This window comes from Lucilia sericata, unplaced genomic scaffold (assembly GCF_015586225.1).
Source record: "Lucilia sericata isolate MDLA Ls3-8-SP2 unplaced genomic scaffold, ASM1558622v1 Contig000594F_arrow, whole genome shotgun sequence".
In the NCBI taxonomy this organism is placed as follows: Eukaryota; Metazoa; Arthropoda; class Insecta; order Diptera; family Calliphoridae; genus Lucilia; species Lucilia sericata.
The window spans coordinates 167,015-189,430 of NW_023994601.1; the positions used below are offsets into that span (position 1 = coordinate 167,015).

Genomic DNA, 22,416 nt, shown 5'->3' on the forward strand with positions numbered 1-22,416 from the left:
ATGCGTCAGGAAATCATAGTGTCAATCTCACGACACTCTCAATATCTGAGGCAAGGAGGATGTGGTCTCCCGAGGAGTTGACAACTGAGAATAAACCTAAGAAGAAAAAAACTCCCCGTCATCTAATATACAGTCGAAGCCAAGCCACACCTAAGGAACCTCAAGTCAGAATCCTGCTAGACGAATACGCCTAGGAAGGAGAAGCTAGACCGTGGAAATGGAAAATAGCCGCCATCTTACGCTAAAGTTGCCAAAGGAAAACACCTGAACGATCTCTGCTATGCAGTATACGATGCCGATTATACAACTGGCAGAATTCCAATAGACCAGTAGAGTAAGGTAGAAGATCTGGTCAACAATAAGATAGGGGACCACGCTATCGCTTCAAAGGCTAAACTACCAATGGAGAGTGTAAGCTGTGAGTTCAGCATAGGCGTGATGTTGATGAGGTTGGCATCTCACCAATGTACTGGTAGCCTGAAGAACTTAATGTCCGCCGTCCTAAAAACGCCGTCCCCTCCCTGGGACGGCGCAAAGCTGTTACTGGTGAAAAAGTGGGATCTTCCGGTGCTCCTAAGGTCCACAGTCTACATAAAAGGTTGGGTCAGTAAATTGGCTTATGAGCTTATATTTGAAATTCTCGGACGTCAAAATGTAGAACTGGCCATGGAAAAGTGGGATGTTTTTCACAGGAAGGAAGAATCTGAGGGAGCTTTACTTGTAATAGTTATCGACCAGAACTCCATGGTTAGTCTTGCCAAGAACAAATCTAGGGCTTGTGTCGTCTCTAAAGTTGTCATTTTTAAAATTGGAATGGTAACGTGTGAAATCAAACGAATGTAGAGCACTTTCTCTGGAGCACTTTCTTTATCACTGTCAGTCTTTCGTCGAAATTAGATCCAAATATCTTGAGAGTGATATTATTCCGGATATAAAATCACTCACGAACAGTGATTGGAAAATTCGTAGCAATTACGTCCAGGAAACTGATTTTCTGGACATCTGACGATAATGCATTCAGTGAATACTAAATAAGGTTTTTGTTTTTACCAACTAGGCTCGATAGTGACCTAGGTGTATTTCTTAGGATTTGATGTAGATATGTACATCCTCCTATCAACCTAGCCTAACCTATTCGAAGTGTTCAATTCTCTTTGTCTCAGGTGTTTGAAAGAGAAGCCGACATATCTTTCAGAGTATTCTGGCATTAATCCAATATGGTATTCTAGAGCATTTCCTGCTACATTATCCATGTCCAAAATTCTTACTACTTCATCTTTATTGAGATTATGCTGTTATTATTACGATTTGAGGACTCTGACTCAGAACACTCACCAATATTAAATGGGTGGGGCTGCTTTGAAATTCCTCCGAGTTCATACTTCTCTTTTACCTTTACATTGCAATGACATGTACACTTGGCACATTCTACGCCACGTAGTTCAAGATACTCAACTCTGTAGTAGTATTTTGCTAAGGTTGGCAGGATAACGAAAAGACATAACTCGCGAGTAGATCTACACGTTGACCGTTAAGTAAAAATTATTAGTTATTCTTGGTCCGCTAGGATGCAATTACCGTTAGAGGTTTGAATAAGGAGGAAAACTTTTAAAGATATCAAAATGGCCTTCAACTATACTCTCTAAATGGCGAATGATCATTTAACATAAACTAATCGAAATCAATTGTGAAGGTTATATACAATTCGTTGCAAATGTATATAAGTTCTTTTACTTACACATTCCTAGTACCAATCGTACCAATGACAAGATCTATCACTGTCTAAATGAACGTAAACAACAGCAATAACATAATTTCTTTATTATATGCAGTGATGCCAAGTGTAGGGATTTTTCCCTTTTTGTAGGGATTTTTTTCAAAAATTTCACGTGTAGGGAAAAAGGGAAAGATTTCTTACTATTGTCAAATTGTAGGGATTTTTTCAATTTCATAGTTTTTATCAACTAAAAATATACTCTTTTATGTATTAAACTTTAAAATTAAAAATGAAATCAATTTTAAGTGTATCGTTAGTAAAAATTCCGCTTGTAATTTCTACAATATGTGTACCTACATATCGCTACAAGCCTGGCATAATCCAAAATTCGGGTTTCTTGAACTGAGGTCTACAAAACATGCGACATACTAAAATCTTTCATATAGATTTATCAAATTTCTAATATGTCTATTATTTTCGATGTGAAATCGATTTTTTGTAAACGTAAAAACTAAAACCCACGTTTTCGTGAATATTAGACAACTAAAAATTTAATTTCAATTTAGATGAGAAACATATTAACCTCAACTATCTGAATTTGGATTTTTAAAATCCCTTGATTTGTTTAAAAGTTATCAAAGAAAATAGTTAAATGTTATTAAATATTCATATCCATTTTTCTTGAAAGAACTTTTTTGGATTATGCCAATCATGTAGGGCGATATATTCTGACTCCTTATAGATAGAGTAGTCGGGGGCTTAATGCAGTAACTCAGGATTGAAAAAAAAAATAATTTAATGTTCTGAAAATTTATAAAAGTAAACCGCAAAAGTAAACCTTATTTAAAATAATTATATTAAATTTTATGAAATTTTTTTGTTGGGGGCACATAAAATAAAATTTTAACATCGAATCGTGATACTGCCATAAATCTCTCAATTGTCTTGTTTTTTTAATCTTAACTGAAGACTCGCAGTTGGAAGATTTGTATGATGTAAAATTGAAAGTAAAAAATTAAAAATTTAAATTCTAGAAATTTCATTCCTAAAAATTTAAATATGTATATTATAAAACAGAGCTAATATTTTAGTTGTTTATGTTATTTTTGTATTTTTTTAAGATAAACTTGGAAAAAAATGGAAAAAGTAGTGTAGGGAAAAATGTAGGGAAAATAAAATTGGGTGTAGGGAAAAAAGGTATTTTTTCTCATAAGCGTAGGGATTTCTGAAAAAAATCTCCTGGCATCACTGATTATATGTATAACTGACATTCAGAGCGTATCGTGATTATTGAGACCATTTGTTTAAATACAAAACGAAACGAAATGGTTTAAATGAAACAATTAAAAATACATTTGTTGTTGCTAGTTAAATTTGTTATTATTGTTGTTGTTGGAACTCTTTCAAACGCCATAATCATATAATGTTATTGTAGTTGTTAACAATTTTTTCCACCATTGTTGTTTTGTTAGTATTTTACCAAAGATGAGCTGAAGCCAAAAGAAGACCAAACCCCTGAATACAACAGATTTATAACTTAGAAGAGGAAGAAGATGAACTATTTTATTTATAAATTTATTTATTATTCTAGTCAAGCTGTTTATAGTAGAGTTATTTAAGCAACTTTTTTTTTATTGTTTTATATTTGTATTCTGAGATCTGTTAACTAACAATACATACGTCCATCTATTTAGCTAGAGGTATTGAATGTATTCCAGTTGCGACCATATAGCAAAATATAGTTGACTATTGTGGTCGTCAGACAGACGGACAGACGGAACGACTTGTTTAGGCTGGAAATGGAAATTGTATTGAATGTTTTATAATTTGTTGAATTTTTATAAGTACGAGTTAAACAACATGTTTTACAAAATTTTTGTGACAAATAAATAAAACTATTGAATGTTAATGTTGTTGTAAAAATCATATTAATAAATATGTATAGATTAGTTGTTGTTGTTGCTGTTGTTGCTGTTGTTGCTCTTGTCATTTCTGACCGTTTAAATACTGTGGGAAAATATCAGTTTTTTATGGCTTTTAAAAATTAAACACATGTTTTGTTTAAATATTTTATAAATAAATTTTATGTGTCAGTTTATAAGAGCATTAAATTGATTTAAAGATGATTTTTGCTTTAATTAAACAATTAATAAATTTAAAATTTATAAATATTAATTTTATTTGTGATTTTGTCTTTTCTATCTTTTTAGAGTAATCCTTATGGTTTAAAAGATTCTACTGGGGGTACTGATATGACTGCCTGGACTTCGGCTGGTTTACAACCTACCACGGGTTATTATTCATATGATCCTATGTCTGCCTATGGGTAAGTTTTGAGATGTTGATTTTATAAGTTTAACAAAGGCTTTCGATTCACAGTAGAGACATTAATCACTATATGCCCCTGTGTCTTCCGCACATACCTCTACTACCTCTTTATTTTTCTATACCTGTGAAAATCTATATATAAAAGAGCAAAATATTTCATTTATTTACAATGCCAGCGGAAATAATCACCTATAATTACTTTCAAAAATAATTTTATAATTTACAGCATAGCATGTACGACTCCCTAACCAAAGTGATGGAAAATTTACCTCAACAAATACTGCGTGCGTGTCAAGTTTATAGTGTTTGTTTCACAAGAACTGCTATTTAAATATAAGTTTTATTAGGATGTTATAAAATCATAATAAATTCATATAAATGCACTTGACAAAAGTTATTTAAAGCTACATAGTAATATATAGTAAATTTTATTGCTAAACTACATCACTCTAAGTCTTACGAATAACACTAAGGGGTTTCAGGCACTATATGATCTCAATATTTAGTGATATTGTTGAACAAAAAACTCCATTAGACAATTACAAATTTAAAAACATTCAATCATAACTTTTTATATTTGTAGCAGGTGCCACGCCTATATATTTATTTCGCCCAATTTGATATAAATTACATAATATTAAAATGTAATTTCTCATTCTCACTTTTTGATGAAGTTGTATTCTTTGTATTAGAAATGAATTTTAGTTGAAAAAGCCACGCCCACTTGCTTAAGTAAAGAGGCGGATTGGTTTAAAACGCGTTAAACGAAGTTGTCCATTATATAGGTGAAACCTTCGATAGCAAACTGCATACACTGGCGTTATGCATAGACATCGAAGTCTCCTTCAATAACGTGCACACTAATACTTTTATGCAATCCTTAGACCAGTTTTATGTTGACCAGGTGCTGCGAAATTGGATCAACTACATGCTAATGAACAGATGGATAAATGTACGATATACATACATATCAGGGTGGCATATTGTCGCCTTTACTCTGGGTAACCAGGAGTAATAGCCTCCAAACTGAAAAGGACTGCTATACAGACGATGTCGTAATACTTCTAAGGGGAAGGGATCCAAATTACTTGCGTGAAAGAGCTGAAGAGGCTCTAAATACCTCATTGAGCTGGGCTCAACTGAGAGGTTTCAATCTTTGCTCAAGAAAGTCAAAAATTTCTAAGTAGATTAAACCCTGTTTCCTGGACAAATAGATACTGGTGACAGACAGAGTTAAGTACCGGAAATTTATATGGAGACACCACATAGAGGATATGATCAACAAGGTACATAGGTGCTGGGCGCTATGTAGGAGAACCATAAACATGAAATGGGGCCCTAGTCCTACTTTGACACATTGGTTTTATAAAAGTGTAATTAGAACAATTCTAGCTTATGCTTCAATAATCTGGTGGACTTCTTTGGACAGAATGTGTAAACTGATACTACTACAGGGAGCACACATGCTGCTTGGTTATAAGTGGTTCCATGAATACTACATCAACTAAGGCTCTGGAAACGTTGCTAGATATTTCACCCATTTAGGCTGTATATAAGATATGAGGCGGAACATATAGCCAAACGGCTCATAACTTTAGGCACACTGGCCAAAAGCGGTCATCAATGTATACTGGACACATTAGAAGACTATACACAATCATTGGACGTGTCTGATCGCATACCAGACACATAATATGTCGGAAACTTTGAAACACTAATTCCAGATAGAATTTCTTGGCCAAGCTGAACATTAGGAATCCGTTGCTACACGGATGGCTCTAAATTGGGGGAGAAAGTGGACCTGAAGAGTCAGAAACACCAAATCACATAGAATTAAATCTAAGACCGTATTGGATTATAAGAAAGCTTTAACTGAATACTTTCTCATAGGTAAGGTTTATATCGTATGGGTACCAGGCAATTCGGGAGTAGTTGACAACGAAACAGCGAATGAAATAGCTCGAGGTAGTTAACCTGACGAACGCAAAACATTCGACGCAACAAAAGCTGCATTAAAAATATGGGTAAGAGAATCCCATAAGGCCTCTTGGAATAATGAAACGGTGGGTATAACCACAAAGATGGCACTGATGAGAACAAGACGAGAAATCTCCTCAAAATGAGCAAGTCTCAAGTGAGTATTAAGGGTACGTATTCTGAGTGGTTACACAGGATTACGAGCACATTTATACAAAATTGGTCGTGCGGATTCAACGAATGTAGAGAATGTGGAGAGGACAGTGAAACTCTAGAGCACTTACTGTGCCACTGTCAAGCATTCGTCGTGGTTAGATCCAAGTATCTTGGAAGTGATGTTATTCCGGAAATAACATTCCTGACTAACACTGACTAGAAAATTCTTAGAAATTACCTCCAGGAACATTGGGTAATAATATACTCACTGAACAATTTTTTTTTTCAAAAAAAGGAGCGCTCAACAGACCCGATAGTGGCCTAGGTGTATTTCTTCGGGTTTGGTGTACTATACAACCTCCTATCAACCTAACCTAACCTACCAAATCACAAGAATAGCTTCTAAGCAGAAGTCCAAGCTATAACAGAATGCGTACATATTTACCGACAGCCAGATGTCAATTATATCTTATTCCGTATTGGTTCTAACCGAATACTCTCACAGTGGTAAGGTTTATATCATATGGTTACCAGCCACTCTGGAGTAGTCGGCAACGAAAGAGTGAATGTAATAGCTTTAAAGGGAAGGGAGCCCGAGGTAGTTAATTTGACGAACGTAAAACCATTTGAAGCAACGAGGGCAGAATTAAAAGTGAGAGAGAAACCCATAAGGCCTCTTGGAATAATTAAACGGCGGCTAGAACCACACCTTAACGAGCAAGTCCGAGGTAGTATGATGGTACGTATTCTGAGTGGTTAAAGAGGATTCCGGCAATGGGACGTGTGGTCTTCGACGAATGTAAAGCATGTAGAGAGGACATTGAAACTCTGTAGCACTTTCTTTGCCATTGTCAGGCTTTCGACGAAATTAGATCCAAATATCTTGGGAGTGATATTATTCCGGATATAACATCTCTCACGAACACTCATTGGAAAAATCTTAGGAAGTACATCGAGGAAACTGAGTTTCTGAACATCGGTCGATAATACATGCAGTGAATACTAAGGTTTCTCTTTTTACCAACGAACATTTGCCCAATAATGGCCAAGGAGTATTTGTTCCATTTGATGATCATTCTATCAGCCTAACATAACCTAAAGATTCTAAGAAAATTTCATTCATAATGCTGGAAATGTAAAAGTAATCCAATTGCTTTGTTTGTTACAGTTTGAAATTTATTGACGCCAGATTGCGTATTTCGACCACTGTTCGCCCTCGCGATTTGTTAAAAGTACTATCTTCTGGCTCTTTCCTCAAAAGATTAAACATAGATTGAATGCTATGGACATGCTCATGTAGAGAGGCTAAGTAAATGTGTTCTTCTTTCAACTTGTTCCCGAAATATACAGGATACATATATCGAGGTTGCTGGAAATAATAAGTCGACTTACATCTTCCCTTTTAATGAATGTTGTGGCAATTACAATAACAGAGATAACTCTGAAACTTTCTTTGCGAATGCTCTTCTTTAGAAGTCAAGAGAAATAGATTTCCTGCAAATAAATGAAATATATCCGGCCTTGATGAATTATCTGAGTTCAGACTAGACGATATATTGAGATATCTTATTGCTACAGACTGGATTTACATTTTACCTGACTTTGAAACCTTATATATTCAAAGGATACCATTACACCCTTTCCAACAAATATTTCATCAATGTGATTATACCTTTAGCCAGTTGTAAACAAGTGTAGTTATGTATGTATGTATTGGTTTTGTCATGGCTATTGTTTAATTTAATTATTTATAATGTTAACAAAACTAATGCGTATCTTTAGTACAATTTTCAACCATCAGACAACAGCTTAAAAACCGCGAACACTAATTCATGCTCTTTAAATACAGGGAACAAAATCTATAAAAAACATATTGAAAATAATTATAGGTTTTCAGTTAATTTGTGCAAAAAAAAAATCCATATATTTTGTTGTTTTTGTTCATGAGTTTTGTTTAATTTTAAAAGATTTTTATATTTTCCAACAACTGCTACTATAAACAAAACCTACTATTATTTTACCCCTACTGTACTGGCTATATAATTGTTATTTTTGTAATTTGTTGAAATTGTTGCTGTGTGTACTTTGGGATCTAGACGCCTTTGCTCTTGTTTTTGTGTTGTGAGTTGTGTGTGAACAAGTATTTGATTTGTTAACAAGATTACACAGTTTAAAAACTTTAGACTGGTACAATTTTATTTTTTAGTTTTTGTTATAGAGATTTTAGTTTTGTTTCAATATGGCAGTTTTTTGTTGTTGTTTTGTTTTTATAATTCTTTACAATTGCCACCCACTTTAGGTTGTGTATGTGCAGTCAGTCTGTCGTTGTTTTATTTATTACTGCTGTTGTTGTTATTGTTTTAGTCTGCTTCATAAGCAAATTATAGTGTTGAAATAACAAAAACAACAATATGCATAGCTTAGATTCGTGCAACAGTAGCTTAACAACTGCCATAATGCAAAATAAAAGAAGAGAACTGAGCTATTAACTCGTTCACTCACTCATTCGTTGGTTCATTCATTCATTCAATCACTCAACTGATTCACATTCATTTCTTACAAATGTTTGTCACACATGCAATGTTTGTTTTTTTCTTTTTGTTTCTTTTGTAAAAGCAAATGGAGGTGGTTTTTAAGTTTTAAAATTTTCCATTTTTTTTTTTAATTTTGCTTTTTGCTTCAAATCACAATCTGCCTACCATGTTTATAATAAACGCTTAATGCTTAAGATTAAGACATAAACTTTTGTTAGCTTTTAAGTTGAACAAAAATGTTTATTTCTCTATAATTATTATTTTAAGAGTTTTTCAAAATTATTTTAAATTGAATGTTAAGTATTTTAGTTTAATGTTTGGTTTTCATAAGAGTTGTGAACAAAACAAGTTTTTAGGAAGTTATTGGTATGTAACAAGATTAGGAGGCGTATGAGTTATAAACTGTTAGAAGTATATCAAATCAATTATACGTTAAACAAAACATATGGAAGTTTTTAATTACGATGAAATAGAGCAATTAGAAGATAGTCGCTGCGAATATTTAATTGGTCAGAAAACATGAGTCGAATTACCGATACGTTAACGAGATGAAGACATCCGATATCGAATAAGATATCTAGTACATAATTTCGATATCGAGTGTTTCGAATGCTTTTTCTATCACGTATGGGAAAATTCGGCGTAGGTCATTGATATTATGTTCAGGCTAAGAAAATAGATCAAGATCTTGAAGTACATTACGTGAACAATGTACAAGCATTTTGCTCAAGTACTAGAACTCACTAATCCATTGCCAAGTGATTACCCCGGCAACCGGAAAAGTGGCAGTCGGATAAAAAGAGAGGAGTAACGAAACCCCAACAAACGCACCCGATAAATCCATAATCTCGGTGTAAGACCGAGATGGACAATCAGGTATGTCATGAGCGATGCCGTAGCGAGCCAATCCTCTAATGATCCGCTCAGACAGATTTCTCGTCCCTCAGTAGCACAACCACATCAGAAGGCTCTAGAACTTCTCTGAAGTAAACGGTAAATCAGTAATAGTCTACCGCCGTTTAAGGAGTCTTTCCCGATTTTTCACCAACTTACATCTATTCCATTCTCAGATCATAAACACTGATCTATGGAATGATAGACAACTAACAGGCAACAATTCCTCTACCTATACTGGCGCCCAACTACGCGAAGATTAAGAGATACTAAACGGGTTTAAAAATGCGGGATAAGTTGTCCTGCCACATCACCCAGTATCATCTCTTGAGATGGCAACAGCACCGGAGGAAGAATACAGATAAATATTCCAGTTTGATATATCAGTACTTTAACCAACATTCTCACCCCATAATATTGTGTGTGAAACCACAGCCTGAACCAACTGACTGGCCACCAGTAGTACTAGATTATCTGGCGCTCTGATTACCCCATGTCGAATCATTCCAAGGAAAGGGGATAAATTTGATCATCACAATTCTCGTATACGGAATGTCCGGCCCAGTATACGTGCATTTTGCTGAAGAGCTCGAGCTATCTAATCTCTGGCCAAGTGATCACCTTGCGGAAAGACAGGTAGCAAGCTACCTCGACAGGCTGAAAAGTACCAGAATCGAAAGAGAGAGGACAACGAAGACCCCAACATCGCACCCATTGAATCTATAATCTCTGGATCAATACCGAGATAGATCAGCATCCCCATCCTCTAACGATCCGCGCATGTAGTATTAACATCCATCACTCACACAACCACATCACAAAGCTCTGTTTATTCGGCAACAGCAACTAGGGACAAATTGGCAGACCGTATCACGGACTCCATAATAACTTGACAAGACTTATTTCAGTGGCCATTAGAACCTTCTGCTTTCTGTTAAGCATGATTAGAATAAATTCCAAACACCCCCAACCATGAAGGAAAATTGCCGATAAAACATCATCTCCAAACCGTTCAAAAACTATCAATCAACCTTCTCACTCCATCCATCTCCAACATTTCCGTCTCTTTCGACACTTCCGTCTCTTCCGGCACTTCGGTCTCTTCCGACACTTAAATCTCTTACGACACTTTCATCTCTTCCATTAGATACATCATTTTAATGATCAATCATTGCATTATCAACTCATTCCCAACATTTTATTCCACAGCCTACCCTGTGGTTTGTACTGGTCTTAACGACAATAAGAGAAACTTATCTTCAAAAGATATTACTTCACCGTGATTCAAATCAAACCAACTGTCCCTTTCCGCGAATTTGGGTTTAAACCACAGCCACTACGTGGATCCCGAAGGAACTTCAACCAACTGAGGACAAGTCCTGCGCGCAACTAGTCACCCGTAGTACCAGATTATGTGGTTCTCTGGTTAGACCCCATGTCAAATCATACCAAGGACTAGCCGAGGAGTGAAGTGACATCACCAGTTAATAGTCCCGGCAGATTAGAGGTACTGGTAGCACCTCATTAGCCCGGGATTGCAATACAAAGATGAGGGACTGGAAAACTTGTGTGCTTTTTTACCTTAAATATTCCAACAAACATGGTCTAATCGTAGACTAATACAGCTGACACATTATTAAAACCGATCATCATCAAGTATTATTCACAGTACCTAATAGAAATCCTAGATGAATTGATGCATCGTGGGCATTCGAAGATTTTTAGTCCTCTGTCCTCGCTCCTAAATCAAACATCTGATTACGCCGCTTCTCTTGGTAGCAAATGGCAGACCAGGTCAAAACTCGGGCCTCTCTGCACAATGTGTCTCCATAATTAGTGCTATGAGAACATGTTCCACACATGTCATTGACGCTATTTTACACATTTCAAGTTGCATATTCTTATCAAGTTGCATATCAGTCATTTGACCAGCCAAGCCATACAGTCATTTGGCCAGGATAGCCGAGCATCATTCAAGGTCTTAGGCTATATAGCTTCATTGAATTAATTAAATGGACACAACCCATTGAAATTGTTGTGGATAATTGGCCATGGGCGTGCTGAGTGCAAATAGGGTCAGCTCGTTGCTAATTTAACGACCCAGAGCCTCTTTTTGGTATTCCGAAGAATATGCTAAGGCATAGTGTGTTTCATGGTTGATCGCCACTGTGAAGTCATTTCAGAACTTAAAGAAACAAAGCGTTATATAATGATATCGAAGAGAAAAACTACCAAAAGCTACTAGCGCTCAATAAAAGCGAGATGAAAGTCTCGGCTTGGACTATGTGAAATTTCGTAACGATAGCTCCTTTAGTTCATGAGAAACTCAATTATTAATAAGAAGTTGACTTCTGCTTTTTTAGTTAGTTGCTGTATACCCTGGCGTATGATTATTGTCTGCTATTTTTTATATTAAATATTAAACATACGCTCCATTTAACACACGAATTAAATTCTTTTAAAGCTTAATTTTAAAATTCTTAAAGTATAAAGAGCATCGTAATACAGATTTCTTTTTTTCAACATACTATTAAAAAATAAAATTAAAATTCTTGCAACAATGTTTATTTCATAAAGATAAAGTCTAGCAAACAACACAACCATTTTAAAATGCATTTTTTTATAAAGTATGAACAACAACAACAAAAAAAACTAAAGCAGCTAGAGAAATATTATTAAAACCCAAAACGCATAATAACCAGCCAACACTGCTGGCCAACGTCCTTGCTAAAGTTGTAGTGATAACCCAACAACGTTAGCACTCTATAAGCCAACAACAAATAAAAAAAAGCGCAAAAAAACCTTGCTAAAACAACGGAAAAATAAAACAGCAACAGCAAATAACATCTTTTAACAAGAATGTTAAATTCTGTGCACATACTGCGGTCTTTCTAGCGACTATAAAAAAAAATCTCATGAAAAAATCCAGCGATTAAATTAAAAAACCACAGAGAATAACCAACAATAAAAAGAAACAACAAGAATTTTTGAAAAAAAAATTAAACCAAAATGAGGTTCATTGAAAAACTAAAGCAGCAGCAGCAGCAAGATAAAAACTTGCTGCTGCTGTTGGGATTTAAAGGATGTAGTTTAAACACTTGAATATTTTTGCTGAGATTTAATATGCAATTCGTAACTTTAAAATAAATCTTTAATAAAATATTTTTGTTTCCTTTTTTTTCGTTGCAGTTATGGTGCCTCTTACGATTTGGCTGCTAGACGCAAAAATGCTACCCGAGAATCAACTGCCACCTTGAAAGCCTGGCTAAATGAACACAAAAAGAATCCCTACCCCACGAAGGGTGAAAAGATTATGTTGGCCATTATAACGAAAATGACTTTGACACAAGTGTCGACGTGGTTTGCCAATGCCAGAAGACGTTTGAAAAAGGAGAATAAAATGACTTGGGAGCCAAAGAATCGTACGGATGATGATGACGATGGCATGAATTCGGATGATGATAAAGATGACAAGGATATGGATGATGGCAAAGCGTCACAGATGCATGGCGGAAATTCACAAATGGGCCAAATGAATTTGTCAGGCAGAAAAGGTCAGTTTAAGATTATTTAGTGCTTAAGTTAAATGATTGAAATTAATTTTGAAATCATTTTGTTTTTAAATTTAATTTCTAAGCAGATCTAGACAAGTCTGATGAAGATGATCATCTCAAAAATCCCAATCATCCGGGAGATTTAAGAATGAGTTTAAATTTTGCCGGTTCTGGTTATCATGGCTCTAGTCATCCGCATGGTTATCATCCCTATCATCATCAACATCCTGCTTATTATCAACATCAGCAATCGATGTTTTCCTCGGGTTATGCTCATGCGGCCGCTGAAAGTTTAGTGGGTAATAAACATGATAGCGAGTCAAAAAACCCCATGAGCCGGGACTGTGGCGTACCAATTCCAGCCAGCAAGCCGAAAATCTGGAGTTTAGCCGACACAGTCGCCAGCAAAACACCACCACCACACTCGGCAGCTTTCATGGCCCAACAACAGCAGCGGCAGCAGCAACATCACCAGCATCCCATGCAGCAGCTGCAGCAAATGAGCAGTTTACTACCCAACAGCAGCAGCAACAACAACAGCAACAGCAGCAATATGATGAGTGGAAATTACAACATAAATCCTTATACACGGGGGCCCTCTACAGCTTACGAGAATTTTCTAGGAGTTATGGCTACCAACAATATCACAGCCTACAACAACAACAGCAACAACTCCCAAACCAGCAGTCACAACAATCATCAACACACCAGCAACAATTCTCAGCAGCTTACCCCCACCACTCCGCCTATTACAGCAGCGGCGGCAGCAGCCTCCTTAACAACCACAGTCCCAAACTCTCATCTTACCCAGCAACAGCAGCAGCATCATCATCAACAGTCGCAGCAGCATCCACAATCCTCGAATCCTCTGCAACGGGGGATGGGGTTTCCCGAAGCCCAACCCGATACTCCACCCCAAACTCCACCGAATATGAAAGTACCGAACGTACAATTGGCCACGAATCTACTACTTACCGCTACGCAAGCCCATATGACCGCTACCTGCCACAACATCAACAACTCCATCACCACCAGCAACAGCCACCACCACCATCACATCAATAGCCACAGCAATAATAATCCCTATAATTTGGCCTATTCACGCTCCTATGATTACTCGCCGAGAGATGAAAATTCTAGTGGCAGTAGTTGTAGTTCCGGTTCCTCCCATCAAGATCAAGAGCAACCGTATAAATCGATTTTTAAAAGGTAAGTTGATGAGTAAATGAAGTTTTAAGAATTAAACATACGGGAAGGACTTATAAAGTCCATTGTTCGGTTTACAGATTAGCTAAACCACAATTAAGTTCCTTCACTTAATACAGAATTTCGGTTGTTCTCATGGATGTTTCCTCTCTGACCGTTTTTTCTTGTACACATAATCTTTAGTTGATTGCAATTGCTAATTGAGACCAATTTCTGTTTGTTTCCTTACAGTCAACAATTATCAGGAGCTGGATTTGTACCACCAGTTTAAGAAATGAAAAATTTAACGGAAGCTTGGATTTCATATTTGGAGCAAATGTTTTATAAAAGGTTAGTACGAATATAATAAAAAATACTAATACTGAAACGTTTAAAGAGGCCTTATGAGGGGACTAGAGTCAATTATCGGCGGATTCTCAAAATAATGTGGTATTAAGGTTATCAAACTATGCTTTTATGTTGAATTTTATCGCGTCAATTATTATGTCAACGTTTAAAATGATTTTTTGAAAGGGATCTTTTATGGGGCCTAGGGACAAATGGATGGATTTTCACTAAACTTTGCAGTATGATTTTATACCGGAAACCTATTAATTAGAAGAAACTTTGAGCACAAATGATTTCTATATCCCCAAACTTCATGAGATTAAATTTGTCTATAATTTTCTGATCCTATAAAGTTTATATAGTCTGGATCCTGGATTTTCGGAAGTGGACTTTATATCTAAGCTATTATGGGCCGATTCGTAAGATAGTTTGTGTATGTTTGTGTTAATAATGAATTATGTTCGTATAAATGATTTTCAAAACTTGGATCTTATATAGAAGCCATGGTCAATTATGGACCGATGCAGGTTTTAGTTGGTAATTTGTATTGATGCTATATGTGCAAATTCTAAAGGGACTTATTAACAATATATTAATTTTCTGGCAGTATATGGGAGCTACATATATGAAATTTTGAACCGATTCTAATAGTTTTCAATCCCTGTTAATCTCTGAAGGAAAGAAAAGGCTTATGATAATGTTTGGAATATCTGATATAGTTTACGAAAAACCTAGTCAAGAATTTTCAAGTTGGGAACATCTTTAACATAGATACTGGCAGACAGACAGAAGGGTATGACTTAATCGACTCCACTATCTATAGGGACCGGAATGTATATACCTCATAGGACAGAAAAGCCTATAATAGTTCAGAATAAGTTTGTCTATAACTTTCCGACACTATAAAGTGTATGTAGTCTGGATCCTTACCGATAGTGCAGTCGATGCCTGTGTAACAGTTCAGGGTAAGTTTGTCTATAACTTTCCGACCCTATAAAGTGTATATAGTCTGGATACTTACCGATAGTACAGTCGATGTCTGCTAAAATTTTTCTAATGACTCCAGATATCTGTTAATTCGTCTTAAATATGGACAAAAGCAGGATATCTGAAAAACCTTCTGTGATGAAAAGAAACCCGGGGATCAGATTCTGATTCAGTGTAACCTCAATCCTTTGGTCTCTGTGCTTTAACTTTTTTTCAAATTTTGTTGGCCGGTGTTATCTTTAGCCACCAAAAAAGTTATCGATTTTAATGGAAATTTTTCTGTTCTTTTCTTTCCAGCAGTTTCCCAAAAAAAAAACTATTTACTTTCAAAAGTAAATTTTCTAAAAAATAGAAAATAAGGGGTTAAGTGCAAATAAATATATGTATACTTCTTATAAAAATACTTTATTTTAGATCCTTTTAATCTCTAGTTTAAGTTAAGTTAAAAATAGTTGTTAAGTCTTAAATAAATGTTTCGTCTCTAATCTCAGATTAAATAATAAAAGAGAAAATAGATTTTTTATAATAACAAATTCAAAAAATCTTTAAAAGTCTAGGAAAACATTTTACACATAAGCGTTTACAAACTAAATACATACATGGATATCATTACATAAACACACACAGATGCATACATACAAACATAACAATGTATAAATACATACATATGTACATATGTTTTCATACATGTGTGTAAATTAGCATTAAGTAAATTTATTACTGTGATAAATTCCTAATTTGTTTTATTTTATTATAATTTTTGCTATTGATTTGTGTGTGTGTGTGTATTTGTATTAGTTTTGTAAACATTTTTCATTTTGTACAGTTTATGCAATAATTAAATTTAAACAAATATGTAAAATCACTTTAAATATAAAACTTAAAAAAACACATGTGCAAAATAGTTATAAAACCTATACATAATTAAAATATACATAAATAATTACATACGGCAAACAATTACATGTACATAAATATGATGAATCTATTTAAGTATAATTATGTTGGCAACATCATACCAATTAAACGTATTTAATTTGAAATTAATTAGAATTATAAAACGATAAAAAAAGTGTGAAGCAGAAAAAAAACTAACTTAAATATCTTAATTATAACTTAATTTAATTAATGAATCAATAAAACCAATCAATTGAAAATTATTTAACAAATGAAGTTGTTGCTTGTTGTTTTTTTAATAACTCAATCGTTAGGGTAAGTATTTGGTTATTTACATCGCTATACTCGTAAGTATTGTTTAAGCCAGTAATGAGCGTTAAAGTAATTTTCTAAAAGGGTCCTTATATGGGGGGTAGGGTCAATTATGGGCCGATCCTCATAAAATTTGGTAGGAAGATTTTGTCTCATATGGAACTTATTTTTGTCGAGTTTCATCGTTATACTCGAACTTTTAAAACAGATATGCCCGTTAAAGCTGTTTTCCGGGTGTCCACTCGTATGGGGGTTATCCAAGTGGACAATGTGGACCGATATCGCCAAATATCAATAACAAACAAACCTTAACTTATTGAGAATATTTGTGGAAATTTTCAACCCTCTAGCTCATTCCGTTCGGACTCTATTGAGTTTTCAACAGATAGACGGACGGACATGGCTAGATCGTTTTAGAATTTAATAAGGACCCAGAATATATATACTTTTATGGGTCTATGACTAATATTTTGATGTGTTACAAATGGAATGACAAAATCAATATATCCCCATCTTTTTTGATGGTTGGTATAAAAAAAGCTCAATTTTTTCAATTTTGATTCACAACTTTTCCCGATGTGAACCGATTTTCAATACCAAACTGCTTCGTGTTAACGTTAGAATTTTTTATACAGACAGACGGACGGACATAGCTAGATCGACTCAGAATTTCATATATTCCAAGAATATATATACTTTCTTGGGTCTCAGGTGAATATTTCTGAGTGTTACACACGGAATGACGGTGGTGGAGCGTATAAAGAGTAGACACGAAGTACTGCTAAAATTTCCAAACTAGTTTAAAAAATGTTGGTCAGTTTTGTTTTCTATGAGGGGTGGAGAAAAAATTAAATTAGTGAAAAGACGTAGGAAAGTATAGTCGGGCATGGCCGACCATATGATACCCCACACCAGTCAGTATGTTTAAAATTACAAAAAAAATAGATTTTTTACAAACAATCCGTTGCCAATAGAGAGCTTACCACTTTTGTTAACATTTAGACAACGGATTTGTATAAAATTTAGATTTCGACAACGAATTGTTGTCAACATTACATAGTGTTGTCGTACGTATGTATATACTTTGACATGATGTTATTTGATGTTATTGAAAAATTATAAACTCTTTGGTGTCAATTTGGTACCAGGCGTGTATATTTCCTTTTCCCTCTGTGTATACCAATCTCTTGAAGGTAAAGGGGGAAATTTTTCCCACATCTAACCCTCAGGACTACAGACTGTACTAGTTCTACATTAACGTTGAAACCAATTACTTTTGTTCGAAATTAAAGCCTTCGTAACTAATTCTTTGTGAAAGGGTTATATGTAAACGACACTCGTCGTATGGAACCAGTTTTTCCATTAATTATTTTTCTTCGAATTTGTCACCATGGCTTCTCTGGGAACCTTTGAAAGCTACTGTAATCGTAAGGATTTCATTTCGACAAGGCCACACTATTCATCAGATATATCGTAAAATACAATAATTAGGTATGTGTAGTATGTAACAGTGAGATATCTCAAACTGGACTCCGATAAATCGACAAGATTGGATATAATGAATTTGTCCAGCAGCCTACTCTTCTTGACTTCTAAAGCTAGGCATTCACACTGAAGGTGGAAAATAATTTTACATTTTATGCCTGTTCTTGAAGGGGAGCCATCACCCTTTTAATCAGTCTTTATGCATAGGCACCCAGGTATTGTCAGATAGGCGACCCAGCCAATAATGATCGTTCTTGCATTGTCTGATCAATAAGGAAGTTTATTCAAGGAAATTGACAAAATTCTGATATTAAAACGAATAGACGTTAAAATATTCTTATCCCAGAAATGGTCATCATCTAGGATCGATGCAATAAAGTGTTCAGAGCTTCTAAAGGTCTAGTCTATTTGTGAATAAGTGCCCATTTCAGTCCGACCATTTTAAGACATGTGTAAAAGGCCACCGTTGACTCCTATTGAAAACTAACATAGTTCAGTTTCAGTTATAGTTCACTTGTACTTGGACGCTGATACCAAGATTTGCAGTAACTATTCTACATTCAAACATTGTCTATAACCAGTTGCTAATATACTTACTCTTCGATAGACAGTACACTAGTCCCTAGTTTATTAAAACCGGACGCTCTGCGGTATATTCAGAACCATCGCTATGTTGTATGTTGAAAACCATCTAGGCCTTTAGAGGATGTTATTAGGACGCCTTTATTTATAGCCTAATTATTTATAGCCTATTGGAAAAACTTATCGACCTGGCTTGCCCAACATACGAATACGCTAATGATCTAATCACATCTGTAATCGAGTCTGATGACAAAACTATATCAGAAGTGATGCAGCATTCACTTGATTTAACTTTTAAATGGTGCAATGAAAGATAACTGACAATCAATCCATCAAAAAAATATCCTCGTACCGTTCACAAGACGTAGATCTCTGAAACTGGGATAATATTAAATACCTATGCATCATTCTCAATAAGACTCTAAACTGTGAAACCATCTGGGTATTTTGCTTGTCAAAGACTTTTTGTTAGAATGTGGGGCCTAAAACCGAGAATGATGTTCTGGACTATAATAAAGACCATACTAAGATACGCTGCCTTGGTATATAGGAAAAAGATAGATCATTTGTGTCTCCAAAACTGAGGCCATGAAAAGTTATCCCATATATGCTCTTGATGTTATTCTACACATCCCACCACTACACATCCTCATAAAGGATAAGGCGCGTAAATTTGTACTCCATCTACCAGAATTAACCTGGTTAAAATCTTTTGACTAAGTGGGACTCATAAGTATTATAAATGTATTTATGATTGTTCCATATATCTGCATTCTTGAATGTGGATCAACAGTTCTGAGACTACATAGAGACTTTCATGTTTTTCTACCTAAAAGGGACTAATGGGCTTAGCTAACTTGGTGCCAGGAATATGCTGATCAAGTATGGATTACAGATGGGATATAAAGGTCAACACTGGAGCGGGAATATGTGGCCCAAATTTTCAAAAGACCAGTTATTTATCATTTACATTAAATAATGTCTGACAAGAACAAGGCTTTACTTTCATATTAAATCAGTTTCGCGTGTCGTATCGGGCTACTTAAGATCTCTAAATGAACTGAGCAGATACAATTATCTGACGCCATACTGGGTACCCGGCCATAAAGGTCCCACTGGCAATGAAAGAGTAAATAGTCTGGCAATCTTTGGTATCTCCAAAAGATTCATTAGGGAAAAATCGGAATTTCTCCGCCACTGGGATTCCATATCAGGACTCTGGCAAAAAGCTTCATAACGCCAACAAAAGCTAAATTCCAAAAGTAATTGGGATCAGATTTTTTTTTACAGTGTAGCACTGTGTAACCAATAAATATAATAAAAATGATATGTACATAATATGTATTAATAAAATAAAGGCAATAAAAATATGTAATTGAAAATTTATTTATTTTTTATTAAATTAATTTAAGTTAATTTATGTTTTTTCATGCGCGTATTAGATTTTGTTATAGTTTTGTTTATATCATGTTTAAATATAATTATAATAAATATAATTATTTTAAAAATATATTTTATTTACTAGATATTTTGAACAAAAAAATGGTAGACGGACAGACATTCACACACACATAAGTATATATTTAGTTCAAAACACTAATGCAACAAAACCACAATAATGGTTAATAACAGCAACTAAATACATACAACAATAGCCAAGAAAAAAACAACTAAAACAACTAATACGAGTACAAAAGTAATAACAACAAAAAGGACGATCATTAAAATTAAATTACTTGACAAAAAAAGCAAAAACATGTTAAATATGTTAACACAGGTTGTTTTTTACTTTTTTTTACACATTTTAATATTAATATAATAATAATAATAAAAAAACGACAACAACAAGAACAAAAGAAATATAATATGTAAAATAATATTAATAAAAGTATTTATGTATGTGTGTGAGTGTGTGTTTGTGTGAAGTCTAAAAGAAAAATTCATACAAATTAAATGACATTAATTAACATTATTATGGTTGTTGTTCGTTGTATTTTGTTGTTGTTGTAATTGCTGTTGTTGTTGCTTTTAATAGTGATGTAAAATAATGATAAAAATAAAAGTGACCAAATGAACGATCAGGGCATAAAAATGAGAGTGAGCATGATGTATATGGAATAATACTATGGAAATTCATTTTTGTATTACTTTTTACTTTATGTGGCTGAGTGGATTGATAATTCACCTAGAGAAACCAAGGTTTCTCAAATCCGCAGAAACACACCTAGGACTCTATTAGGCCTGTTGTGCGCCCCTTATCTTAAAAAATGTTTGGTGGTAAAAAGAAAAACCTTATATAGTAATCAATGATGATGTTATCGTCCGATTTTCAGAAATTCAGTTTTCTGAACTTAATTCCGAAGAATTTTCCAATCAGTATTCGCGAGGAATGTTATGTCTGGAAAAATTTTTATTTAATTTCAACGGAAGCCTGACAAACTGCAAAGAAAGTGCTCCAGTGTTTTACAATTCTTGGGCCCCATAATGACTTCAGTTCAAGTCGTCATGATGAAGAGAATGTTCCTTGAAATGTTCTATGACTGAGTTGACTAGAACCTCCTACATAGGAAGCAAATGCTATAGAGTTCGGGACATTTGTGTAACTGGAGATTGGCGTTACAGTCATGCTTCTTAAGACTTATGTTCCTTACGGAATTCGGGTCATAATTGAGTGTGGGGTTATAGTCATGCTGTTTCTTTTAACATGAGAGATAGTCGCACCGAGAATGCTTAAGTCTTAAGTTATTTAACTCACTCACTAAGATAACTATGATTTTTTTTTGCAGTCCTACAAGATTACGAATCTCCTCTTTTACCCAGAATTTCTGCTGGGTAGATCCCTTATCGCGTAAAGGAAGTTGTCTTCGAACAATTAAACAGACAACTATCCTTTAGTAAGATCCCAAACATTGCGAAATTAGTCTTACACTTATTCCAACATTTGATCGCCTTTGGCGATGGCCGAACTTTTTGGACCTTATATATCGATGAGGGGTGCTCTTCTGATCTCTAATATGTCTTATCTGATCACATTGACACATTGATATTTTGTATTAGGACTTGTTGGAATCATAACCTAATAAAATTAATCCTGTAGAAAAGTAGAATATTAACAGGATTTATGTACTGAAACCTTGTTCGGATCATTCCGAATGTCAGCGATCTTTCACTTCTACAGTGAATCGTATATCATTTTAGCAGCTTAGAATTTCCGGTATGCGTTCATTCATTCCATTATGAATTACATGTTCCACTATTTTACAGCTGACCATGTCTACCAATCTTACCATACCTACTGGTCTAGTTAAGATCATACGGGTATCTCTTTTTTCAACTTTGGCATAAGATATCACCTCTTTCCCTCTTTCAGCGTCTAGCATTCTGTGTTAGAAGGAGCGCCCATTACCTCAGAGTTGATTTGTCAGACGTTTTCGCCTTCTCAATTATTCCCTTGGAATCG

At 34.8% G+C, this 22,416-nt stretch overlaps 1 protein-coding gene across 3 annotated transcripts in view; it reads left to right on the forward strand.

Annotated features, from left to right (window-relative positions):
• The window catches only part of LOC119606492 (homeobox protein araucan-like), a 62,674-nt gene extending 45,857 nt beyond the window's left edge, over positions 1-16,817 (forward strand). Inside the window, exons 3-7 of one of the 3 annotated variants that reach the window (XM_037960021.1) lie at positions 3,928-4,043; positions 12,796-13,160; positions 13,244-14,369; positions 14,598-14,696; positions 15,978-16,817. In XM_037960021.1, coding sequence (XP_037815949.1) covers positions 3,928-4,043; positions 12,796-13,160; positions 13,244-14,369; positions 14,598-14,637 — 1,647 coding nt within the window. In that variant the 3' untranslated portion in view covers positions 14,638-14,696; positions 15,978-16,817. The remainder of the gene's footprint in view (positions 1-3,927; positions 4,044-12,795; positions 13,161-13,243; positions 14,370-14,597; positions 14,697-15,977) is intronic. The other 2 variants (XM_037960020.1, XM_037960022.1) reach the window with 2 other exon arrangements.
• The last annotated feature ends 5,599 nt before the right edge of the window (positions 16,818-22,416 follow it).